Source organism: Oculina patagonica, chromosome 12, assembly GCF_052425735.1.
Source record: "Oculina patagonica isolate OP01 chromosome 12, crgOcupat, whole genome shotgun sequence".
Lineage (NCBI taxonomy): Eukaryota > Metazoa > Cnidaria > Anthozoa > Scleractinia > Oculinidae > Oculina > Oculina patagonica.
The window spans coordinates 26,370,843-26,398,579 of record NC_135769.1 but is presented as its reverse complement, the minus strand read 5'-3'; the positions used below and the strand labels follow the sequence as shown (position 1 = coordinate 26,398,579).

General features: G+C 36.6%; 1 protein-coding gene and 1 long non-coding RNA gene across 3 annotated transcripts in view; both read left to right on the top strand.

Annotated features, from left to right (window-relative positions):
* LOC144633927 (uncharacterized) overlaps positions 1-27,737 on the top strand; it is a 47,675-nt gene that overhangs the window by 10,383 nt on the left and 9,555 nt on the right. Inside the window, exons 10-11 of one of the 2 annotated variants that reach the window (XR_013567119.1) lie at positions 24,681-24,722; positions 25,548-25,651. The exons of the other annotated variant lie outside the window; for it this stretch is intronic. This is a non-coding gene — a long non-coding RNA (uncharacterized LOC144633927). The remainder of the gene's footprint in view (positions 1-24,680; positions 24,723-25,547; positions 25,652-27,737) is intronic. 2 annotated transcript variants of the gene reach the window in all.
* Positions 19,891-21,893, top strand: LOC144633896 (transcription factor SOX-9-like). The gene has a single exon (XM_078492824.1). The coding sequence runs from the start codon at positions 20,014-20,016 to the stop codon at positions 21,226-21,228; it is 1,215 nt and encodes a 404-aa protein (XP_078348950.1). The 5' UTR covers positions 19,891-20,013; the 3' UTR covers positions 21,229-21,893.

The window sequence follows — 27,737 nt, the reverse complement described above, 5'->3', positions numbered from 1 at the left end:
TTTTTTTAAAATATTTTGTATTCATTGCTTCATAATTTTTTAATATCCTTTGATAATTAGTGACTTCTCAAAATCCAAACCTCATATATTTTTATAATTTTATACCTTTTTCAATGGCCTTATTGGCCTCATCTGTTGTCCATGTACAATAATGCTGTTCATTTCACTATTGGCATCTTTCTTGTTGCTTTGTTTTTGCACTATATAAAAGGAACATTAGCTTTTCAGCTTTTTCTTATTACTGGTAGTTTATTTTGTGGAAAAATTTAATTTTATTATCCATACCATTTTTTATCGTATTTTTCTGGGATATTTTTTATAGGGTGTCCAATGGGATTTTTTATAAATGACAGTGGGTTGAAATCTACGTATTCCGTATTATTCTTTAATATACTTGTGCTTTATTCTACCTCCGAAAATGCATCCCTTGGGTTTAGGTCCACCACTTCTCTATTCAATATTTTTATAAATTTCTGAAAACTTTTATCCTTTTTTAATTAATTCCCACATCTCAATAAATTGTAACAGCACTCATTTTTTACTTTTTTTTATTATATATCTTTTATTTATTTTATCCACCTTCTATCTCATACTGACTTTTTTTAAACTAACTAATTGCTTCCTCTTATACATAAAAAACTATTAAATTTCTTTCCCTCTTTTCAACGAATACTATTCGAAATTACTTATACTTAATTTATTTTTTATTTTTTTTTTTGAGGCATCTCTATATACTTTGATAAACTTTGAATTGAAAAACTTTTTTCACTCTTAAAAAACTACACTGCTATCACCTTTAATCTTCTTTTATACCTTCTATTACAATCTTTATACTAAAATTATTTTATCTGTCTTACTTTTCTTTTGGTATCATATACTAATACTGAATCTTTTTTATGCTTTTTAAAAATATTTATTCACTCTTATCATCTAATTTTTGGGGCCCTGCACTACTCTCTGCACTATTATTTCTATCATTTCTTTCCTTTTTTCATATATCTATTTACTCCTTTTAAATTATTTTTTTTCATTTTTTTCGTTTTATCTTTTTCTTTTTATTTATCTCTTTCAATCTTTCTTCATTTACTTATTTTTTACTCTTATTTATTTTTGCTTTCTTTAATTTTATTTTTTCATACTAGTTTCCTTCTCCCGTCCTTAATCTTTTCCTTACTTTTTTCACCAAATTCATCCATGAAAAACCCATTTTTTTAGCATCAGCTAGGTAATCATTGGATATTGTTTGATAGTTATTTTTTATTTTTGGTTTGGGTTTAGGTTTGTTTGTTGGTTTCTTTATTGGTACTATTGGTTTGTTTTGGGGTTTTGGTTTGGTTACGAGTGGTCGCCTTTGTCGTTTCACACTACTCTGTTTTTTGTCACTATTTTCATTTACAACGACTTTATCTAGGAATTTCGTTATTTTTTCTTTCACTATTCTTTTTCTTTGGGTTTTCTTTTTCTCGATTTTGCTTTTTTCGTTCTACTTTCTTTTGATTCTCCGGCCGTTACTTTTTGTTTCTTTTTCTATCTTTTTTGCGGGTTTTAAATTTTTTTCTTTTTTTTTTTTTTTTTTTTTCTTTTTTTTTTTTTTCCTTTCCCTTTTTTCTTCTTTTTCTTTTTTTCTGTTTTCTTTTTTTCTTTTTTCTTATTGGCTCGTTTTATTCGGTTTTGTGTTTCTTATTTTTTTTTTTTCTTTTTTTTATTCTCGCTGGCCGTGGTTTTGTTTTTTTTTTTCGTTTTCTTTCCCTTTTCGATCACTTTGTGGTAAGGTGCTGGCATGCTGTAGTGAGGATTGGTTGTGTCTTCTTGCGGTTTGGTTCTGTTTGTTATTCAGTGGTACTTGTTTTTTGGTATGTTTCGGCGAAAATCGGTATATCTCGGAGTACATATTAAAATATCTAAATAGTTTGCTATGGAAATAGGGTACAATTGACTCGTGATCAAAGGAATCGGATTTATAAAGTGTTTGATATTATCGAATCCGCTATTCCTGTTGTAAACAAAGGTAGAAAAAGACTTATATCAACAAATTCATAATTAAAAGCTTTTTTTGATGATGAATCTACCTTGTGAATTTATCAAAATTAGCACAAACAAGAAAACGTTAGCCTTTTATCAATTGTATTGGATGAGATTTTGTCTTTAATTTTGGCGAATAAATGGATCATCAATAAATTTCTTATCATATTTTCGTAGGTACTTGTCGATTATCGGACCGGTATCCGTCACATAATCGTCAATTTCTTCATTGAAATTATGACGCTAGACGGATTGTAATCACCGCATCTCATCGTGTTTTTAATTGAGTTGAGTAAATGCTGGTAGCTCTGATATGCATATGTACTATTTTGAATTTTTAAATCGAGATTTTGGTGATGCATCCAGCCTTGTATTAAAAGCGCTATTGTACTAATTGCAACCAAACTAACACCTCCTGTAGCAATACTTGATGCAAGGGAGCCGGATGCAAAGAGAATAGACAAAGAGTTACCTAGTAATTTCCATTTTTTGAAACGTTTAACAGCCTGCTTGTAAGCCCAACATTTTCGATGATATGTTTGATAATAAGCTTTCAATTCTATAATTTGGTCTTCAGTAAGTTCGCTTGATATATGGTTCCATGTAAATATGCATTTTCGATGTTCAGTCATATATTTAGTTATATATGATTTTTTTGTTTTATCATTTTGTCATTTTAGCATTGCGCTTGTTCTTTATTGTGTTGCTTCCTTATTTTTGAATTATTCTCAATAAAAATTTTGCTAATTCCTGTTTTCATATATTTAATTGTTCGATTTTTTTTTCCTCGGTTTTGCCCTTCTCCTTTTTACTTTTCGCCTTTTTTTGTTTATTTGTCTTTCCCTCTCTTTCTTCCTTTTTCTATTTTATTTTTCTTTCACTATCTAATTTTGCTTTCTTACGGTTTCTTCTTCATTTCCCTCAGTATTTTTATTCTTTTTACCTACTTTCTTCTACTTTTTTTGGTGCTTTCTTCTGCTTCGGTTCTTGCTCTAGGGTACATTTTTACGTTTTCTTCGCGTCTCTGGATCTTTTTTCGATTGCCTGGGTTTTTTTTCTTCTTTTTTTCTTTTCTTCTTTTTTCTTTTATTTTATTTTATTTCTTCTTACCACGTTTTTTTTTTTTTTTTTTTTTTTCTTCTATCTCTTTTGGTATTTTATCTCTCTTTCTTTTTTCGTTTTTTTTTTCTTTTTTTTTATTTGCCTGTTCGCTGATCTGAACTGATGAAGACTTCTAAATTAAATTGAAGACTTCTGGAAAGATTATTACACTAATATATTTATCTATTACTTGGAAAAAATTGCTGACAAAGGAAGTTGAGATCAAATATTTTATATTTTTAATGTTTAGAAAATAATTTAAAAATTTTAACAGTAACATCTCGTCTCGACAAAATAAACTAAAAATTGGAAAATAGGGGTAAGGGGGTGATCCTCTTCAGAATATCCAATTGAACAGAAGATGGGGGTGATGAAATGCCCAATTTCGAACCACCACCACCAATTGATGAAGATGAAATGCCCAATTTTGAACCACCACCACAATTGATGAAGATGAATGCCCAATTTTGAACCACCACCACCAATTGATGAAGTGAAATGCCCAATTTTGAACCACCACCACCAATTGATGAAGATGAAATCCCAATTTTGAACACCACCACAATTGATGAGAGAAAGAAGATGAAGGTGAAATGTCTGATTTTGAGCCATCAACAACACAGAAGAGAAAAGAATGGACACCTAGCTCTTTCAAAAAGGCTGATCAAAAGAAATTAGATAATGAACGCAAATATCTAGCTGAAGAAAGGCGTCGCGTCAACGTTTTATTAGGGAAGCTCTCAAAAAGTGGTGAAAATTTTATCAAATCAGGTAAATATGAAGGAAAGTCATATGATGAGCTGTCGGGACTATCCGAAGATTTTAAAAAAAAATTGATAGAATCGAAGATCAGCTGTTACTGACTAGACAAAAAAAGCAAAGAATGGAATACAACAAAGTTCCTTTCTCAGCTTCGGATTTAAGGAAAAATCAAAAAAATTAAAAGCCCCCCTAAAACTAAATATAAGAAAAAACAGCTATAAAAAAGCTTATTTGATAAGATAGAGGGTATTAGGAGGGAGACAGCGCCTGATTCTGATAGAGAAGACGATGATGGTATGGAAGTGGTCTAGCCCATAATTATAAGGCTATTTATTACAGAGACCCTGAAAAACTTATTAAAAAATTGGATATAATTTGCGGAAGCATTAACGCTGGGAATACGAGTTATGAATTAAAAAACCAAGGTATTACAATATTGGATGAACTGTTAAGAGTGAAAAGAATTACAAATCGTCTATATGAAAAAATTTATAACAACTATTTTATCTAATTTAAATATATATAATGGAAAAGCATTTAATACTTAGTTCATTCAGGGCGAAAAGACAAGCCAATAATTATAATCAGAAAGCACATGATTTTACAATTTATCTTGACCAGCCTTTATTCCTAGATCCAAATAAAAATTATGAAATGGCGTTGGACGAAATAATCAGTATGACGTATAGCTGGTATAATATTTCGGCTTCATTCACCAATAATAAGATTAGATATCGAAAAAAACAGGTAGTGATAAAGTTTTAAAAATGTTATCCTAATGGAATGTATTCATACTCTGTGCTTATTTAAAAAAAAACTGGTAAAGAAGGTGATGATTATCAATTAAGTACGTTTGATTTATCATTATTAGAACAAAATAAGAAATTTGCTAGATTTATCTTATCAGACTTTAATTATACTGGGTTTTGATAGAAAATTTTATCAGCTGAAGCAACATATAAAACCTGATATTACTCATCTGTTGATATGATATTATTATTTATTTAACTCACCGATCATTAAGTAATCAAAGATGTATTATTTTTTTTAGTCAAAAATTCGAGATCTTTTCCTTTTACTATTGAACCGGGTTGAAATTTTCAAAAATAAAAATAGTTTATAAAATAAACCGATCCCATTGATTTAAATGAATCGATACGGCGTTTCATATCTTAGGTGAAATTAATATATATAAATAATCGAGTAGTGGTCAAATTTAACTAAAAAGGTTTATATCAATATCGTCATAAAATCAGGTTTAATAACTAATGATTTAGCAAATATCGGACAATATGCTAAAAAAATGGTAAAATATCTCAATAAATCACAATAATCAAAGCAAAAAGAAAAGTTTAAAAGTGTTAAATAGAAGTGAAAAAGCTGGGGATCTTATTTTGAAACGATTAGCACAATTGAAGTAAATTATCTAATCTAATAATATAAATGAGTTTCAGAAGCATAGAAAATGTTGAAAAAGTTGATTATCTCCGATTCAATCTGCAAACACCCATTATTCGACCTGCAAATGGGCTATATCAGGAAAAAACAGGGTATATATTCAATATGACTGATAGGTCTAGTTGGTTTGATTGGTATAATGGGTATTTTATCGTGAAATATAAACTTGAGAAAAAGGCTGATGGATCGAAATGCGGTCAATGCTCTAGAAAAACCTGCGCTAACGTCAACGATAAATGATAGTACCAGTATTATAAATCAATTATGATAACTTCAGGAGGTAAAAAACCTTACGATGGTAATGACCTGCATAAAATCTGTTTCATAAAAGGATTGCTTGAATTTTCTGATGACTATAGCCGTACAGTAGCTACAATTTCAATTGGTATCTCGACGATAGAGCTGTATTAGCGGGCAATTTGACAACAGCCCCAAAAGTAGGAGCAATTAAAAGAGCTGAATTGTGTTCACAATCAAAAGACGTATATGCTTGTATACCGTTAAATCGTTTTTCCATTTTTCAAGAACTCCGCGATAAAATGATACCACCTATGCAAATCGAACTAAATAAACACTAAATGATGAAGAGAATTATTTAAGAGTTGCGGGTAATGAAAACGATATGTTGTTCTAGATTTTCAGTTATGGTTACCACGTTTGAACTTTACATCAGCAGGACAAAAATTAGTGAATAGTAGTTTTTAACAGAAAAAATAATATTTAAGAGAATTTATTAAAATTCATACCAAAACTGCTATTTCTGGGATAATATAAAGCTATTAAAAATGAAAAATTTTTTGTATATCTGCAAAAATAAATATCTTTATTTTATATTTTAAAAAATGCGGGTGAATGCTGAATATCTACCTTCGTGCAATTGGCATATTTTCTCCAAACTAAGTATATTGTGATTTTAAAAAATTATAATAATTCAAGAATATCAAATAAATAAAATCAGTAAAAATTATTAATATTTCCTTTATCTATTTCATTTAAAATCATAAGGAATCGGACTGATACAAATCAATTGAGTACTGACTTATTATGCTGTAGTTCTTTATAGAAAATTGATAAATTGGGAATGAACTTATTTTTATGTAATATTTAATCTAACACTTTATATATAGAGCAAGATAAGCACAAAATATATTTAAATATATCCTTTAAAGAAGGCCAAATAAAAAGCTAGCAGAGAATAAAAATTCAAGTGAAGTGAGTTTATTGATTGATAAGCATAATAAAAAAGGGAATACTGAGTTATACCTTAAAAAAAAATAACACGGCATAATAAAGTAAAAAGTGAGGGTAAAGGATTACATTGAGTTTATCTAAAACACAAATAAGTAAAATGCGAAAGGTGATTGGAAAAGGAATTCAAGTCACTCCCCCTCAAGGAGGGACAGGAATGAAATAAAACCCTTATTATTCACCACAAATATTAGGAAAAAATCAAAAAACGGTGGAAAATTAAACTAAAATAAGAAAGATGATTATCTTATAGAGTCCTCCATATTGGTTCGTGGGCTGAATATGATAAATTTCTTAAAGGCGGATTGGTGCTTCCAAAAAAAGATCTTAAAAAAAAAGTAAGAAGAACATTCATAAGAATATACCGATGAGTAATTTTGATCTAATAAAATGGTGCAGATATTTAAGCATCCCAATCAGTGATGTTTTGTCAAGGGATGAAAGAGTACCACATAACCATAGACAAGCATTATTTATTTACAATCTTGAACCATCTTATAAGCGGTAGCCATTGGGTTGAACTTATGTAAAAGATAAGGTAATAATTATTTTGATAGTTTTGGTATGCCTCCATTTAAGAATAGTCGATACGAAAAGAAGAATTAATTATACATAAAAAATAATAAGAAAAAAAAACAATCGGATACTTCTCTTTATACTTTCTTAACGAAATGAATAAGGGGAATTCGTATTATAATTTATTAGAAGTGTTTGAATATAAATGAATAATGAAAAATTATTAAATTATTTAAAAATATGTAACGTAATATATATAATATAAATCGTATTTGTACGTGAAAAAAAAAAAATATTATTAAAATATATAGAAAAAAAAATGTATATATGAAGGTTCTTGTGGTATTACTAAAACTCTTTTTGAGTGAGAAAAAAGGACGAGGAGTTGGAAAAGATTAACAAAAAGATTGGTGATAAAATTCCATTTTTTCAACAGGCTCAAGACTTAGCATCGGGTATCATCAGTACGGGAGCTGATAAAGATCTATTTAAAAAATATTGGCGCGGTGACTTTGCTAAAGGTATATTTAATAAAAAAAGCGGGATTCAGACATCTAATTTTTGGAAGCCCGCTGGTGCATATAAAAATGAAAATCTCGACCCAAAATGCAATTTCAGTGAGTATAAAAATGGAAAATGGATAAATCATTATTGCGATTAAATATCTAATCAATATATATAATGTGCCAATCGTATTGTCTATCGTGTAAAAAACAAACAAATCATTAAACTCTAAAAAGGTAAAAGCTAAAAATGGTCGGCTTATGGAAAAATCAGTTTGTCAAATATGCAGGAAGAAAAAAAAATTTATTAAAGAGGCGCTCTTGATATACATAAATTGATTGGGAAATTGCCAAAACCAAAACCGGCTGGGTACCCCATGGCTATGCCTTTTTGGGTCCTTATAATCCTCTCGAAAAACAAGTAAAATATGATCCAAATACAGGTGAAATATTCAAATATTTCAAAAACCGAAGGCAGAACGGATGAAATAGCGATGAGGCATGATATTGCATACAGCGTTTGTGGAAATAAAGCAAATTAAAAATATGCAGAAGTGAAAAAAATGACAGGCTCGACTCACCCCTATTCTCAAGTCATGGGGTCATATTCGCTCGGTATTGAACAAGGCTAAATAGGGCTCGGTGTTAAAAGCAAAAGGCGTTGAGTAAAATGATTGGTCTCAAATTGAAAAAAAAAAAATAAAGAAAGTTGCGCTGATTATTTTTATGGATAAACTTTCAAAATGGAATAAAGGTATAAATCTATTAAATTGACGATCAATCGCTTGGGCTATACAATTGAAGAAAGAAAGGGATATGTTTAAAATATTATATAAGCGAAACCTGAATATCTCTGGGTCGATAAGGGATCTGAATTTTAAAAAAAATTAGGATGGCTAAAAAAATAAAAATGTATTCCACTTTAATGAGGTAAAGCTGTTGTTATTGGGATAATAATAAAAAAAGAAAAGTATATAGGAAAAATTTAATAAAAAAAAAAAAACTCAATAACAAGAGAAGGAATAAGGTGATATGGAGCCAATAGCAAACAATAGGGGAAGGTCTAAGAAAACGAAGTTTGAAGGGTAAATGAGTGAAGAAATTTTGTAATAAAAAAATACTAATCATTACTAATAGGGAAAGGTAGCTTTGAACTGAAAAAGCAAAAGGAGAATGAAACATTCGGAGGGAAAAAGAAAAAGATCAATGGAGGGATAGTAATGATTAATTGATTGGAAAAAAGAAAAATAATAAAAAAAAAAAAAAAGATTGTAAAGGTAGAAATTGTGAAAAGATAGAAGGATGCTATTAGAGAGCAACTCGTACGCGGTAAATCATGGATATGTGAATATATGGAATGACTAAGATTGGCAGGTAAAGGAGAATCTTAACAAAAAACATATAAAATAGCAATCATACATGGATACTGACATCATAGGTATAGGATCAGGGGTGTTATGCTGTAAGAACATATCATGGAAACCACGAGGCTCGAGGGCGGCAAAGTGGAAAAAAAATATGAGGGCTCGGTGTCCAGCGGGGACAGGGTGATCTGGATGTTCAGTAGGTTCACTGCTCAGAAGTGAAGAGATGCTTCAGTCAGATTGTCAGTGATCAGTGCTGATAGTAGAAAATCTCTGCAATTGAGTGTAGTACATACTCTCGGTTGACATAGTCAACGAGGTGTCGCACTAGAGCAGATTGGTAGGTTGAAAAAAGAATAATAGGTAGGTGGCGGTGGTTCCATGACGGGTGACTAGGGGTCGAGTGATCAGTAGGTTCTTGGCTCAGATAGTTTATAGTTTTAGATTTGGCTTCAGTGGTTCAGATTTGGCTTCAGTGGTCAGTGCTGATAGTAGGTATGGCAAAAATTTCTCAGAGTGTGAATATCTCAGCCAAGTTTACTAGCAACACGTATAGCTATTTAGCCTGTATCATTTTTCTGGGTGGGAAATCGGGAGCAGGGTTGGCGCAGTGGTGAGAGCACTCGCCTCCCACTCATGTGGCCCGAGTTCGATTCCCGGACCCGGCGTCATATGTGGGTTGAGTTTGTTGTTGGTTCTCGTCCTTGTTCCGAGGGTTTTTCTCCGTGTTCTCTGGTTTTCCTCCCTCCACAAAAACCGACATTACTAAATTCCAATCTGGAATCAGTGGAATCGGAAAAGCCATTATGTGGAAGAAGCCACTGTAAATTCCCATTTATTTATTATTTTATTTATCCCCATTCAGAGCATCGATTTCACAAACCTTAGGATAACTCTAACCAAACGCCCTTTTTCTTTGGCTTTGCCTCACTATTAAAATTGGGTCACTGCAATTTTACCCTCGACGTTTCGAGCTCCTGATTCCACAGTAGATCAGATATCTACTAGTAATGGGGATTGACTCACTGAAATTATGAGTGGTTAAGACTAATCGTGGTGGCTCAGATAGGGAACATTGCCAAGGGAGTTCTTCGCTTGCCATCTCTTTGCATTCCCGCCGAAGCTCACTGGCTGACAGGAGGGACTTTATTACAACTCCTGTGTGGTCTTTGATCAGATACCATCTTGACACATTACTTATCTTAAATATCGATAAACTTTCTGCTACCCGAAGATATAAATTTAATTATTGGGAAGGGCGAAGCTAAAAAGTGGACTTTTTTTTAATTTTTCTAAGAATGCTTGTTATTGGGCTGAGGACAATTTGAGCCTGAATATCTTCCTGCTATGTACCTATTTTTAAAAAACAGTGAGATTGCAGAAAATCACTGATATGCATTCAAATTTTTCATGTGCACGTCCATATTTAGTTAAGCTAGTAAGGTGTTGACAATGCTGTTTGCAGCTTGAATTGGCTGCTAGGCAAGGTTAACTCTATGCATGCCTTTTTCATTTCAACGTTCTTTAAAAAAAAGATCTGAAAATGACATTGCAGGACGATCAATAGGTAGAATTTCAAGCTAATTGAATTTGCATTGAAGTTTCCAACACCCAGTCTTGACGGAAAACGATGTGTGTCGAGATTGAAATTTTAAATATCGGTGAACTTGTTGTTCATGTGCTGTAACACATTCAGATCGGGTACTTTTAGGTGGTACCTTTCATTTTGCTGTAAAAAGCAGTTCTCACTTTAAGAACGTAGGAACATTTTGATGAAGGGCAAATGCTCGAAACGTCAGCTTTTACATTGCCGGTATAACTTTGTTAACTTTATCTTCAACCTGAAGATTCCAGTTCTAATACAACAATAATAATAATACAGTCAAAAGGAGGATTCATCGTTTGTTAAAGTTTGTAAAAATCGCTACGGCGGTCAGGGTACCGGCAAATTACCGGTATCGGCTTCCAGGTGATAAACAACTAAGTGTCTAATTTTAAAGTCTGAATGAAGCAGTCTAGTGTGTGACCATCCAGATGAAGGCTATTCAGCAGTACTTTCGTGTTTGGTACTATTAGTTTTTCGACATTTTGCAAAATTACATATTTTTCATATTAGGGTGTGTCGTGAGATCTCCGTGCAACAGAAAGAAAAATCTCATATCGTTTTCCAGACACCTTGTCATGCGTGAATAGCGCGATGAATTGGGCATTTCCAGACACTCTTTATCGCTTCAAGCGATTTCAGTAAATTGTAAGATCAGCCACAGATATGTACAGCTTATCTGCATTGGCGTGTTTGGACTTTACTCGCGTGCCTGGCGTGATGATGGAATGCCATCTATTTCCTCCGTCACACTAAAGAATGTGGAGAAGTTCAGTCGGCATGAGAAATATGTATCTGTATCTCCTCAGTGAGCAAGCAGGCATGCATGTAAAGTAGCGTCTGAGCGAGAAACGATTACATGGAATTAATATTAAGTTCATAGTTCAGTACTTGTCTACGTTTATGTAGCACTTCAGGCAATTCTACAAAAGAGCGCTGCTAATGTTGGTCTGACTCTAGCGTGTACCGTACCGTGCTCATACCGTATTTTTGCAGGTCTGTCCGCAGTTCCGTGACCCTGGTTCCGTGCCATGTTTTAACACTGTTTGCGTGACTTTACATTTTTCGTGCAAATAACACGATTCGATTGCATGCAAGGATGTTTCGAAGGTGTGACCTGATTATTAATGCAATTATAGACGACAAGGGTCTGGTTAGCATACCGTTAAAAAAATAGTCGAACTTTCGCGACTCAGTGAAATTTAGTGGCTGCTTCTGCTCTACGGGAACTGTAGAGGGTTATTTTGTGGGGTTAGAGTTTTTAATTTTTGGGTTTTACAGCGCCTTCCAGTCATTGTTGCGTGACTACCAACAGAACCTCTGCATTAGCTCACGGGTCCAAATTCCCCACACCCCTTGCGCCCTTATTTAAATCACCTGGGTTGGGGCTATCGGGGCCATCTAACAAAAATCCCGGGAAGGGGGATTTGGAGAGTAGCAGAATTAATATTCCTTTTGCCCCCTTTGATTGGTGTGGAGTAACTTTCTCTTAAAATCGCTATCAGACATGATCTTCATCATGTTAAACAATTTTAATCCGGAGTCATAAAAGGCAGAAATGTTTTGTTCTTGTTTTACGTGGAAAGGAATTCAATTCCTGACTTTTGTCAGATGTCGCGGTGGCCTTTCTTTGGTTGCTGGGGCTTGCACTTAATCTTACGGCGTTGAAATGAGGAGAAAACTTTGCCCGCGCGCTCAAGTTCTGCTGGCTCTACAGACCCATTACACTGCACTGTTTGGGTCGCAAGTCACGCAACGCTTAGTGTCACGATTCAGCTAAAAAGACTCAATTAGAAGAAGACAAGAGTTCAGAAACAGCTGAAAAAAAATTGAACTGCAAGTATTCTCAGGATCTTTTAGAATTAGGTTACGGTCATGTCGGTTAAAAAAAAAAAGAACAAGTTATCCACATACTGATTATTTTATGCTTATCTGCATATATCTTGACTATTTCCCAGGTGATAAGTTGTTCATCATTTCGAGCTGCTTTTCTTACTTTTTGGGAGAGCATAACTCATTGGGCGTCTTAAGATTTGACGTTTCTATTATGGGAGAAAAATATCAAAAACTTTCTCTTTTAGTTCATAAACCGGAGAATTGTTTATTTTCCTTTTGAATTGCAAATTACACGTTCAAGTACTCTGTAGACTGTGCGCAACTTCTCAAACTTTTCTTCCGACTGTGAACTCTACAACTCTTGTAGCTTGCGGTTGTTGGCGCTCAGTGCTAATTTTCAAGCTGGCTGAGTTTAAAGTACTCTTGTCATGTAGGCTATTTTCAACTCAATAAATCATTTTCGAGTACTATTAATGTTGGTATACTATTCATTTGGATTAACCTCAACCCTTCCGCCCCTCAGTAAATTATCATTTATAAATCAGTAGACTTTAAAATTGCTTACGGCATTGCATCCTGTCACACTTAAAAATATTGTCAGACTTTTTTGAACTACGATTATTTCATACTACTTTTGTTGTAAAGCGCTACGTTGTGAATGATTAGCAAAATTTTGTGTTGTCAGGAGTTTTAAACAATATGCTTCCTTAACCAAGACCTGGGTCGTAGTAAAACTATATATCAGAGTATAAGTCTATATATCGGCAGAACAAATTAGTTAAGTCATATTCTGCATATATAAATCATCCATGGGTACCTTTGTGGACTTTGTGGCGGGAATATGAAAAGCGATTAATCTTATTCCGTTTGTAGAAACCCATTAAATTTTGGATTGAACTCAAAAGACCCATTGCCTGAGGTTATACGGTATTTTGGCGCACGATTACTTAATAAAAGTTGGTTTTAATTTCTTATTTGAACAAAACACCTCTCGCCACCATTTAATCTGAAAATAGCTACAGTACGTGCCAAGCATTTAATTAGCCTGAGTTCGTCCACCACAACAAATAAAGTTAATTTGCTTGGACTCTTGAGAGGTATACGGGTGTGACCACTCAACCGGAAGCCATTTTATACGCGAGATCACCGGCGTGGAGTTCGTCCATTGTTTCACTGCTAATTGCAGGAAACTTGGATTATTTTAGGAAACGTTTAAACAATTTACATCTCAATTTTATCAACGCATCATGTACAATATTAAAGACTCACAAGTTGTGGGTTTTGGTTCTAAGTACAAAACAATCGGCGAGAACAAATTGACCCGCCGCTGTTAGGTAAATTTAGAATCAGTGTTTTTCTTGTGGTCAACGTGCCGGTCCAATGTAAATATTGTTTTGTTTATAATTCGCGCTTTGGGTGCAGCTTAATAAATAATACAAAAGGTTTAGCTTGTTTAGCCTGTTTTGAGACAAAGTTAGTGGATAACAGGTTTACTGAATGAAAAAACAAAGCAAACGGTGCCTTTGAGTTTCGGTTGTGCCCCGAATTATAATTGATACCATATCAACGGGTGGTAACAACACTCCATCTTTCTCATAAACAAGTGCTCTCTCCGCAAATACAAATTTCGAGCACAATAAACAAATTTTGTGACCGAGCATTCTTCGTAGCTGTCCTGGGCTCAAAATTGCACAATGTTGTCGGGTAATTGTTCTGAACAGTCCAGAGTGATTTTTTAGAATTGTTAAGACAAACAAGTGCTTAGTCAGCAACTAATGTAGACGGCACTTTGCAAACAGTCGGCTTCCTAGAGTTATCTGCACCTCCTACGGTGTTATACGGTAACTGGCTTACAGTTATGTACACATGCACATAATTAAAGTGAGGTTTTCTGTACTTAGATGTGCAAATGATACAAAACTTTAATACATTTTCAACCTGTCTTGTACTTATAAACTCCTCTTATCGTCTTATGTAGCAAATTCAACGAGGGAAGTTTTGAAAATGAAGCGGGTTTTTAGTGATCATTTGAAAGATTATAAAAGAAATTCCCAAGCGAGGAAAATTTTAAAAGTTGTGAAAAACAGAAAGAGATAAATAACTCAGGTTGTAAGATTGTCATGTGGTCGGAAGTTTCTTTCCTTCCCGTTTTTGGATAATCCATCTCGGAAAGCAAATTAGTTTTAGTTTTTAAACTGAAAAGCCTTAAATCAAGATTTATGATCACGCGTTTAAAATGTCATGCAACAGTGCGTGTTTTGCGATTCTTTTCCCAGCAGGGAAAGCTTTTTTTTGTCCTTTCTTTTTTTTTAATTCTTTAATCACAGTCTTCCTACACCGTTAGAAACAACATTCCAAAACCCATTTTTAACCCAGTGTTGCACCATAGATATGTCTCATATGATCCGGTTTTAGCGTTTTCCCCGAAATATCTACTAGAGTTTTCAGGCCATTTGCACCCCATGACCCCCCCCCCCCCCTCCCAAGACCACCACCACCACCCTGAGCAGGCACACAACGCTGGAGTAAGAGCGCTAACTTAGGGAATTTAACGTTTTTGGGTCAAGACCTACTCTTAGATTTGTACCACCCCCCTCCCTCCCACGAGACTTGGAGCTGTGCAATTCTGGTAGCTTCTATTTGACTGCGAAATCACTTTAAATAGCTTTGAAAAAGTTGCACTTTCACAAGAGAAAGTCCCCTTATTTTCTCTCGATTTTCAATAACACTGTTTATCTAATCAAGGAGAATCAAGTGACTCATATCATTGCTTTTAGGAAGTCCATTTTGTAGAAAGAGCAAGGCATTGTGTTCACAGTACATACTAGTGCTCAGTAATTTTACTTTTAACTTAACGGACGTGATTTACAATTCAGGTTGTGTATAAATGAGCCTCTCGATCGGTACCCACGGTCTTCGATTTCTTCGCAATATTTTTTTGCAAATTTTCTTTTTTTAAGCATACCTTCGCTTTATCTTTGTTCGTTCTCTCCGTGAAATGTGGTGAAATGCCAAAATTCATAAATTACAAATATTTTCTGTAGTGTTTACGAGTTTTGATAGCTTTATATCGGAGTGTACAATTTGATCACGCGAATTTCGGTCAATTCAGATCTTCGCTTCAATCTTGAGATCTTCGTTTTTCCGCGGTGATCTTCGCGTCTTCGATTTCTTCGGAAATACCCATATAGAGAGGCTCATAAATAGCAAATGTTATTGCACAATACACTACACGTCCATTAATTAATTTAATTTAACTGACTATATATAGCCAGCATTTGCGCCGCAGGTTAAACTGAGAAGTGGCTTCCCTGACAACGAAGCAGGTCTCTCCGGATCCCTGATTCCTCTCCCCATAGAGTTGTGCTTTTACAGCTGCATCTACAGCAATCTATCGGGTTTGCATTTGGTGACAAACGTTTTAAGTTGATATCTAATCTTGTTCACTACATGTAATAGTAAATTTGAGTTTAATATGATACTGTTTTATTTCAGTATTAGCTTTCAACACTCTAAAATGCCAGGGGATCAGTGGACTTTACGGTCTTTTACGACACTAAGCGTTAATTAAAAGCTCAACAGAAAATACCGCTACTTTTGCAATTCTTTTTGCACTTTTCATTCTTCAGGTCCCCTCCTGTTACCATGTTGCGAAATTTTTTGTGACAAGTGCCGTATAACATGCATACCAAGAAAGTCTAGGAAGATTGTTTGAGTGGTTTCTGAAATGTGACCTCTCGAGAATTTTCGTCGGAGAATTTCTAACACGCTTGACTCAAACTAGAAAACATGAGAAAATAGAAATAACGGGATTCTTCGCATTTGAGTAAAATATTTTAGAAGCGCGTAGACAAATTTGTTTTCTCATTCAACGGTGTCTCTATGGAAGTACGAAGACATTTGCGTGTCTTGCCGGTTAATTTTTAAGAGGGGTGCTCCCTTGCATATCAGGACATATCAGTGCGTTATCATAAAATCTCAATTAAAGAAGATTTGTGGGAAAAAAAAAAATCAATAAATAAAACAGGGATTAGTGCCAGGGAAAATCATGTGTTGCAGTTTTGAAATATTGCACAGCAACTCCTTTTAATTCGTAGCTTGCTTCTTTAAAGGTTTCCAGGTCTCTTTTTTAACTGGCATTTAAAAAGCCAACAATTTTTCTTGATGATGAAACTTTTCGTCAGCTGAAGTCACGCTTATAACGGATAACATCAAGGATTCCCAAAATACCTGAAGGGTATTAACGGTCGATACGATATGAAATTAACCCCGATCATGACAGGCGAAGAGAAACATTTTTAAACATTTTATCAGTTAGTTTCAGCTGTGAAAGATAAACTGAGAACATACCGGCACTTAAATTCTGTACTTCGGGAGAATTTTAAAACATTTTGTCCTGTGCGTGATGGTACGTTTTTACCGCGATCGCTAACAACTGTAATATGATCGTAAAAATACCGGTAAAAAAGTACCTTATCATGATTTTCAGCTTTAATATATTTCGCGCTGGCACAGAAGTGTAGAGAGGTGCACTCTCACGAAGATCAGAATCCGGCACTCAGCAGTTTAGAGTGGTGCCCTGCTGCATAAAACCCTTACGCTGTCGAAAATAGCACGAAATTTCCAGAAGGAAAACCAGACTAGACGGAGAATTTACACCTAAAAAATGGGTGGAAACCGTACATGTGAACCGCCTACAGCGCGCACCAACATTTTAACCCTTGCCCAGTCCGCGGAATGATTGGAATACACAACAAATTAAAACTGTGCAGGCATTTTATATCTTTTGGGGGTTGTGTGTGTGTGGTTCTTGTAAAGCAGACACATATTTGCAACTACTTGGTGTTGAATTTAATCAGAGAAACCTTATCGGAATTGCTGATTGAGGGAAACTTATAAAAAGAAACTTGATAAGATGCCACTTAAAACCAGAATTTTTGTTGGTTGCGAATTTCGCAGCGGCGATAAAAAAGAACTCCAAATCGCGGGGTTGAATTTTTTGCTACAATTCAATAAACCATTGGGAAGCTATGTTGTACTCCCTCTGATTGCATCTAGAACTTAGCCACTCGCGTTCTACTCCAAACAAATTAACAGCAGCTCAAAGGCCAGCTACACTTTATGGACACCGGGACCTTCGAACTAAGTGATCGAGTAATTAGTAACAAAAACAAAACTTGTTTTTTCCTCTTTTTTTTGATCGAAAATATTCAAAACATAAATTAGAATACCAAACCAGAAGACCTTTTCCTTGAGATGTTTACGAATTTGCAAAGGAAATTTCAAAAAATATTTGTCAAATTATGGTGGAACTAATCCAGGGGCAACACACTACCGGAAATACACCGCCGTACCCTGATTCCCCCATGCCGGAAGTACGTCAGATATCCCCGTTTCGAAGCACGTTTCGCCCTAGAGTTTGTAAACAACCGGTAAAAACATTGAAGTTGCCATTTCCTTGCACCAAAAATAGTTTGTACACAAAATATATTTGAACCCTCGGTAAAGTCTCAAATGGACATTTCAGAACAGCTTTTAGTAGGACAGTAGCTAGAAACAGTATCTTATTTGTGACCTTCGAGCACTTGCACTTTTTGACAAACGATCAAGCAAATGTGGTTACGAAGAGATAACACACTCTCAAGGGATGAATTTAAAAACAAACACAAATACCCGGCTTATTGACCGCGTGGGTAGAGATTGAGGTATTTCGTACGCGGTCACGTCGACTTATTTCATGAATTATTTAAAACGTTTACCGAGAATTCACGCAGCGTTGGTTTCGGCGCGTGTTATCTATTTATTTAGTTGAAATATTTTTTTTGGCTTATAGCACTCCCTAGATTAAAGTTGAGAGCAGATATTTCGTTAGAGACCGCAACCGTAACTTCTGCCCCGAGCATAACATGACTGTAAATCAGGTATCAGACTGCATCGTGCGGCATTGCATTTCGGAAGTAATGTCATTAGTGCGCGGTAACAAATGGGCCCGCCGCGAACCGCTTGTTTGTGAGAAACACAGCAAGCGGTGGGTCAATATTTTTCGCGTACATCGGGTTGTTTTCAAAATCTTACCCAATTTATTTTCCGTGATTTCAACCCGTGTTATCTCTGCACAATCACCGTGTAATCCAATCACATTTTATCGCGCTGGCTCTCATAATATACCCGCTCGACGTATCTTGATTTTGCCGCTGGAAGTTAGAGATAGCTAGTAGTGCGATGGCCTTCGGGTTATTTCGGGTGGATTTTGTTTCCCGTCTAGTCTCGGTCTGACCTTGAAAGCATCTGGATTTACCCTTAGCTCGAAATATTCTTGAATTTCGGAAAAAGAAAACGCAAATTGGCATTGGAGACGTAAAAAATTGTCGCACTTGGCAACTTGGTGTAAAATTTTGCGACTTGGCGACTTGGCACGTTTGCTAAGCGTTGCTCTTCATTTATCCACCCGCTTGATCGTCTTTCCCTCCGTGACCCTTCCTGGGATTTATTAAAACTACACATGCAACCGTTAATTGCGATGAAAGCGAGAGTCTCCAATTTCGTCGCGTTTGTCGACCCTTCAAATATTCTTAAAATCATAGCCCCGCGAAGCTTCTTTCTATTTAAATTATAACCTGCGATCCGAGACCCCCCTTTTTCTAGAAAGATCGAAGGAGACCTTGCCAGCAGCGTAGCTGAATTATGGAAGATATAAACAAATGATTGGTCCTAATAAGTCCCACCAAACACGCGCGAACACTTCATCGTCAAATTAGATCTCCCAATTATCTCCCACAAACGCTTACGACATTTGTTCCACCTAGTAAGTTATCTGTCGCCCTTTCCTGTTATTTTCCTGACCCATTCTCTACCCTTTCCCGCACGCAAATCCTTTTTGCCTTTCTCCTACGCTAAAATTTTTGCCTGGAAACAAGACCGTTCTCGCATTTGTTGATCGCAGATTTTTCTCATTGCAACTGTTTAAAAAGATCGCCCGTGGCTTAACTCGATACTGTAAAAGATCGCCAAGATCACCCCACCATGTAGCGATGGCGAGAGTTTGATTTGAGATGCGAGAATTGCGCGCCAGTTCTGTCAACAACAAGGCGCGCGATAATTATAGAATGCACGCACGGCATGTATGTTTTCGACTGCTCACGGTTTCGCATGAGACGCGCACCAGGCCTACGTATCCTGCGCGAAGGAAATTAGTTTCAATTAAAATTTTTTACAGCCTTCAGAAAGGTCTAAAATAAAATTACAGAGTTGCCGTAGCTAAGAAAGTAACACTTCGCCGCCCACGTGCCTCAAGACCCTTGGCCAATAACAGAGCTTTGGCGAGTGGTTTCAACACACCTACATCCAGCGGGTGTTTATGTCCTTGAGACAAACGTTTTGATTGGCTGCGGTTTTCGGCTGGACCAATCAGCGTTCGCGATAACATAATACGGCGTCTCGGTTGATTGGTCAGGATATTATTATATCTGTGTTTTGAATATCTATACGCCAATATACGAATTGGCACGAAGTTCGATTTTTTGGCTGGAGAAATCTCAGTCCTGGTCTAAAGGAGTTAGAAAACAACTTGTTGCGGTGGTAAAGATCTCAGACGGAAAACATGACGGAACAGACTAATCCTGATCTCAAGAAGAGCGAGCCCGACATCACACAGGCGAAGAATATGGATTTAAGCAGCGCCATCACAAGTGCTGTGAATCATGTACTGGATGGTTACGACTGGTCTTTAATTCCACTGCCTGTGCGAGTGAACGGTGGACATAAACACAAACCGCATGTTAAAAGACCCATGAACGCTTTTATGGTTTGGGCGCAGGCGGCGAGAAGGAAGCTGGCTGATCAGTATCCACATCTTCACAACGCCGAACTGAGTAAAACACTGGGAAAACTGTGGAAATTGCTGAACGATGCGGAGAAGAAACCCTTCGTCGAGGAGGCCGAGAGACTCCGGCTGAAACACAAGAGAGAGCACCCTGATTACAAGTATCAACCGCGAAGAAAGAAGCAAAAAGGCAACGGCGGCCCTGATCAACCGGAGGCCACAATCTCAGCTGACGATCTGTTGAAAGTTCTGAAAGGCGATACACTGCCGAAATCTGGTTGCCAAGAGGGGAATTGTGCGAGCCCAGAAAGTAGCTTGAGCGAAGAAGCCAGCAGTCCCGGCTCCAGCAGTTCAGCAACTTCGCCTCCAACCACCCCGACAGCCACTGTTAAGTTGGAAGGTGGATTGAAGTTCTCCGATCCAAGCGTGCCGGACAGCGAGATCCACGGTCCTCCTTCCAGCTTTCCAGCCTGCCCCAAGAAAACAGAGCAGAACGGTAGCAGCAGCAGCAACAACAACAGTGCGATCGACTTTCACGTTGAAATGGGCGACCTGACCACAGATCTAATGGTGGACACAACAGAGTTCGATCAATATCTCCACTCGTACACTCAGCCTCTGCTGTCTACATCCCCTGCAACCGCCTCCTCGGTCACGTTCTCTCAAGGCTTCACCCAAACACACGGTGCCAACAAGTTCTTGTCGAATAATAACTCTGTCTCATCCAGCTACACGGAGTTTATGGAGCAGCTACAAAAGCTTCCATCGTCTTACCCGCCGAATCAAGTCGCTCCGTCAGCTCTGCAGCAGAGAAATCAACCCGAAAACGGCGCGTTTCAATTCCCGTTCGATGCCGAAGTGAACGGTAACAGCGCACGACCCTTCACAATCTCCAATGTCCCTGCTATTGTCATTCCGGCTTCAGCACCAACCACAACATCGCAGAACCCACAATCATCGCCTTCTCGTCTGCATACGCTTGTTTGGAAGTGAAAGATTTCAAGGATCACGAACATTAAGGACGAATTAGCTCCTATGGAGCGGAGATTTTAATTTAACTCGCTGCCTGTGAGCAGCTTTGAGCTTGCTAGCTGAGAGAACAGAACTTTGCATAGCTTCTGATTACAGAAGTTTAGGGTCCTCAGAACACGCTAAAGCACACGGTTTCTTGCTAGCAGAATCGACGCTGAGTGTGCGCGACGCGATTTGAATTGACACAGATTATTGTAAAAATCACGAAAACGATTCATGCGCTTGAAACTGATATTATTTTATTTCCAGGCAAAATTTTTACATTTGTTGTTTTTACGTGCCGCGGAACTCCAAAAAAAAAAAAGAGAAAATCTTGCCAACATTTGTGTCCGAGACATCAGCTGACAAGCGGTTGAAAAAGGCCAGATCGTAACATGTTTTGTTGCAGCAAAGCTTCCAATTTCTAATTTAAATCACGTTCCTCTACATTAGAGTGCTTCCCAAATGAAACTTGATTTACGATTCTATCCTCATGTAAATAGTGCATCGATAGAGATGATAGCTTTTGTAAACGTCTTGTAGCAATAATCATAGAAAAAAATTGTCATTCCAGTCGTGCCTTTGGCTGAATTCGCGTATTTGATATTTCCATTGTTGGCCAATAAAATTATTTTTTCACGAGTTAATATTTATGTGTACTTGTTATCTTGCTTCGCTTAGCAGTGGGTTCCCTTTGATTTTCTAGTCACACTTCAATGGCTTCCACTTGAACAATGGACCTACAAGGCAAATGTGTGTTTAAGAATTTATACAACAGTTCCAGTAGCTCTGAGAATCAAACAAATACTTAATGGCAGCTCAGTGGAATCAAACCTTAACTTTTAGCCAGGAAGGAATTGAAAAATACCGGAGAAATTATGCAACTTGAAAACCAGATGAGTTTGCAGAAACCACAATTTGGCACATTAAATTGGCTTTTTTGTACGTGCCCGAATTTGCATTTACATAACAGAGACTATGGTTTATCCTTGACAAGTTTTTCAAAAGAATACAATAGTCTAATAATGTTTTAAGCAAAGTTTGCGCTGCGCGTATTTTCACCGTTTTAAATCTTCACTGATAGAAAATATCTTGGAGCGGATATGAAGGCGAAAAGGTGACATGGGCGTCAAGTTCGGATATCGCGGTGCTGCTAATCGGCAGGCTTGCGTTAAAACTTTCTGTAGGAACGAGCGGATCGTTTTATTTGCAAATAATTAAAACGCGACGGGAAATCAATAACAAATGCATTGGATTGTAAATCACTTGAGAAAGAGTCGAGTCCAAAAGTGATTTTCGATTTTTTTTCGAGGGACGCACTGTTTGCAACTCAACACCGCCAAGGCGGAGTGAAAATTTTTCAAAAGGGCAGCGAACCGGAAATCATGATGACCGGTGTTTGACATAAAAAAAATTATCGTTGTAAATCGTGAAGCTTGACACTTAGACTAAGTAAAAACAACGCAGTTTGCCCAAGACAGATCAAAACTGGCCATAGTTGGAGATAGAAATCTGCCCTTAATTAAGCCTAGCAAACACACGGGGAGTACATACAGAACACGCAAGCCGATATGGCACATAGTACCCTGCCAATTTTACACATTGCGATAAAAAATGTGTCATTATATTTGTCTAGTCTTGTCTAGGTTTTAGTGCGACTTGTATTACCACAGTAACAGCTTTTGAGGACGTGAATTAACTAGAATAAAATGTATTAGCATGACAGTGCTGAAGCTCTCGTGTCACGAAAATTAATGCTGAACCGATTTGTGGTATATCGTGCTTGTTTAAAGCTCCGTTCAGATTTCAGTATCGAAATCACGAATTGAATGTGTTGTCACGAATATCCAGTGAGCGACCCCCAAGAGTGTTTCAGACAATTCACGACAGCATCCGTTCGAGACAAGATATTTTTTTCCATGCTTACTAATTGAAAATCTAACCGAGAAATGAGAATCCTGCGAATTGGCAACAACTCCGAATGCTCTTACGAATTTTCTCTGCAAGAATTTCGTTTCGCCTAAGGCTAAAAGCCGGGTTGATTATAAAACAATATTTTGTCTCTGATTTTTGTCTAAAGCTGATTTCACGGACAAATAGTTTTTACCGGTATGGGTTATTTTGGTGTGTTTAGTAATGCACTATATAAAAAGAGGCGTTTCTACCGTAGTAGAGGAGTACATGTAGTTTTGTTACTTTTGTGGGCTGTAATGGATTACCTAGAGATTTATGGCTGTTGGAAGTTTGAAGCGAGACCGAAATCGTTTGCCGAGCAGTTGACAATTTCGATTCAAGTCACTGTGGATTAGCTGAAAAGGTTAAACAATAACAGATCATGAGGGCACACTAACTAGTCTGGTAAACACGAATGAGTTTGTTTTCCGAGTCAAATTCTGTCGTAAATCCCTGCAGTGTCGAAAGACGATGGCAAAAACACGACGTGAAAATCGAGCTGTGTCTGGCTTTGCACGGCTTTTGAACATGTTTGTACGGTAGAGATTGACGTTTCAAACTGTGAACCGTGCACCCTAACTGCAGGAGTTCTAAAAATCTGATTCATCTAAAATGAGAACCGTTTGTCAATTCGAAATAAAAGACATATTGAAATCATTGCGCTTGAATGGAGTTTTAAGGAGAATGGAGCCGCCGTGAGACGTTTTAAATCACCGTGTATCTACTAGCGTGCTGCGTCCAAATCACTGTCTATGTTTTTCACGACATTCTTGAAACCTTAGAACATTTGTCACAGTTTTGAGGCGTCTTTTAAATTTTCGCCCGTCTACATTGCTGAAATGAGTACCAGAATAATTATACATCGTGAAATTAAAAGTGACTGGTCCTGCATTTGTCAAAAGGAAAGCTCTTGAATTTAGTTACACTCAATACAGCTAGGGGCGTTTACCATCAAATTACTAAACATCTCATCAAGAGAGTCGTTACATCAATCTTTGCGGAATCAAGTGTTTTGAATTTCGTGTTCCAAGCATGCACTCCAGACGAAATGACGAAATTGCTTTTCGATCTGCGAACCGATGTGATTGATTCTATTTCAAAGCAATCCGAAGATAATGTGAAAAATAAAAATCCAATCCTTTAGAAAGTAGAGTACTTGAGTTCTTTCCTTCCGTTTTAGAAATACTCCAGAAAGATTAGCAATTTATCGATTGCGTGCTTTTCTAATGGGTTTGAAATTTTCTAGTGTCATTTATCACTTTAAACTTATATACCTCGTGGGAAACTTTTTAAGCCCAATTACATTCTTACATTCAGCTAGCTTCGTATCAGACGACACGCTATACAATCATTAAGTTATTTTTATTTTTTGTTTTTATTATAATTATTATTTTTAATCCGATCAAGGCATACGTTTCCTTCACTTGCGCAAAACAGACCATGTATATAAAAAAAAAATTTCTGTCTAAAATATTTTCTAGGGGATCTCTCGACTGGAATAAACACTTTCTAGCTCTCGAATGGTGAGTTTCCTTCCTAGTATGTACTGTACTTAATATTTTGATAACAGATATAGATGAGACTGAATGAAATATTCGATTATCGTCCTGACCAAACCTTAAACTCTCCTCAGGGAGATATATAAAATTACGACAAACAGTACGGAGATTTTTGATGTTGGGCTTGCTATTCAAAAACCTAAAAGTATCCTTTTTCCTCTTCCAAATTAAAAGGGGCTTTGTTCAAGTCGAAAAGTTTCATGATAGGAAGAAAAACATTGTAACACTGCATGACCCATAAGAAGCCACATTTTTCACCATGTACACAATATTTTCGTGTCCACTATAGAGCTAAACGAGCCACTTTAAAAAATAACAGCCCTAGACCATTCTAGAAACCAGCATATATCGACTACAGAGCTATAAGAGAGCCTCGTTCAATATTTCCAGGAACACGTCGAAACAAGCCAAACGAGACACTGAAAAGTCGCCAATATCCTGCACAGTAGTATATGTATTGCTGTTTCTATATCGTAAAACCACAAGTAATACACGCCTTCAAAAGTAGTTCGAAATTCTGCAGTGAATGTTCATATTTGCGTAAGGACTTTTCTCTTACAGTTGGCAAACTTGAAATTAGGCCAAAAAAAATTCTCGTGACCATTTAAGTCTCAAAATGATATTCCCGGCAACTGAACATGAATTTATTTTAATGTTAGTTTTGGGAACTAATCTAAAGGAACCAGGTTACTGGGTCCCGTTAATTTAGGTGCTTTTGTTACATGGAAAACAAGGTCACGCTTTTTTATGCAATTCTGTGACGTACTGGACTATGTCACGTCATTTTAGGTGCTTTTGTTACATGGAAAAACAAGGTCACGTCATTTTCTGCAAATCTGTGATTTTATGGCCTAAGTCACGCCATCTTGGGTGCTTTTGTTACATGCAAACAGGTATGTCACGCTATTTTATGCAATTCTGTGATATAATGAACAAAGTCACACTATTCCAGGTGCTTTTGCTGCCCGCACACTAGGTCACGCTATTTTATGCAATTCTGTGACACACTGGACAAGGTCACGCTAAATAGGGTGCTTCTGCTTACTTGCAACTGTTACGCTACATCAAATCTAATATAACGAAAAATAATATTCTAGGTGCTTTTGTTGCCCGCAGAAATCTGTGAACATTGGACAAGGTCACGCTAAAAAAGGTGCTTCTGGTACATGCAAACTTAGGTCACGCTATTTTATGCAATTCTGTGACAAAATGGACTAGGTCACGCTATATTGGGTGCTTGTGCTACTTGCAAAATTTGGTCACGCCATTTTATGCAATTCGGTGACAAAGTAGACTGGGTCACGCTATATTGGATGCTTCTGCTACTTGCAAAATTTGGTCACGCTATTTTATGCGATTCTGTGACAAAGTAGACTGGGTCACGCTATATTGGGTGCTTTTGATACTTGCAAAACTAGGTCACGCTTTTTTATGCGATTCTGTGACATATTGGACAAGGTCACGCTATTGCAGGAGCTTCTGTTACTTGGAAAACTAGGTCACGCTATTTTATGCGATTCAGTTAGACTAGGTCACGCTATATATAAGCTGGTCTTGAAATGATAAGGTTATACTATTTAGGTAATCTATTGCACACAAAACCTGAATTCATGCTATTTAATGCGATTATTATCTTATCACTATCTGCTGTCTGTTACATGCTGATCGTTAAAAGTCTACCTCGCGCTATTTCTAGGTTTATGTGTTACTGTTTTCTTGAAAAAGGATAGGTCACGCTATTTTAGGTGATTGTGTTCAACCTGCTTTTAAATTGAAAAGGTTAGGTTAGTTGGACCAGGTAATTATGTTACATATAAACAGGGCGAATCTTATTTTTTTTTTTCCTTTTCCCAAAATTTGGGCTATAAATTTTTTTTTTTTTCCCCCAAAAGGGGGAAAATTTTTCCCTTATTCCCTTCTTTTCCCCTCTTATTGGCCTTTCCGGGTCCCCTACTTGTGACCCGGGATTCCGGGTCTATGATCCCGATCCCAAGGCTGTGATCCCTGATCCCATATACCTGGTTACGACCCTATATAAAGGACAGGGTGTCTCTGATACATACCGGAAAAGTTATTTTTGGGCCAGTCTCATACAATCTACTTATAAAATTGGCCATGACGCTATTTCACACGAACCTGTTGCAGTCTGCTCCAGAAGGTCACGCTGTTTTAGGAGATTCTGTTACAATCTGATAAGCTGGTTCACACTTTAGACAACTCTGTCACGCTACTTTGACGATTGTGTTATACTGCTCATATAGAGCCTTGGTCACGCAATTTAGCTAGTTCTCTTATAATCTGCTTGAAAAGGGGGTTGGTGACGCTATTTAGACAATTTTGTTAAGTCGGAACTTAAAGGAGGAAGGTGTGCTATTTTCGGAGGTTCTGTTGCAATCTGCTAGGCTATGTCACACTATTAGACAGTTCCGTTACAAACTGCTTATAAAAGGGCCAAGTCACACTCTTTTAGACGATTCTGTTACCTGCGCGTATTAGGGTAAGTCACGTCATTTTTAGCGATTCTGTCACAAGATAGTCCTAAATTGGCTAGTAGGTCAGGCTTTTTTGTAAGCGATTCGCCACCTTCAATTTGGTCTAAAATTTAAAAGTTTAAGTTACGCTTCTTTAGACGATTCTGTAACATGAACTGCTTATAAATGTGGTCGTTCACTGACGTATGAATCTGTGTTTTTAATTCGAATGAAAAGCTCAAAATTGTGTTTTGAAACGATATAAACACGCAGATGAACGCAATTGCCTTATTGCTCAAGATTGCTAAAACAGACAACTAAACCGATTGCGAAGCGTTTACCTCGATTTTTTTCGAGCTCATTTTGAGAAAATCAGGGTTTGGTGAGATTTTTGAGAAATTTAATGCTCATATCTCAGACAGTTTACGTGATTTACAATGCTCAGAATTCGTTTTCGTATATTATAAAGCTGAAGTGTCAAAGCACGTGATTAAACTACATTTTGTAT

Coding starts and splice junctions, on each gene's coding strand:
- LOC144633896 (XM_078492824.1), top strand. CDS start 20,014: ATGACGGAACAGACTAATCCTGATCTCAAGAAGAGCGAGCCCGACATC.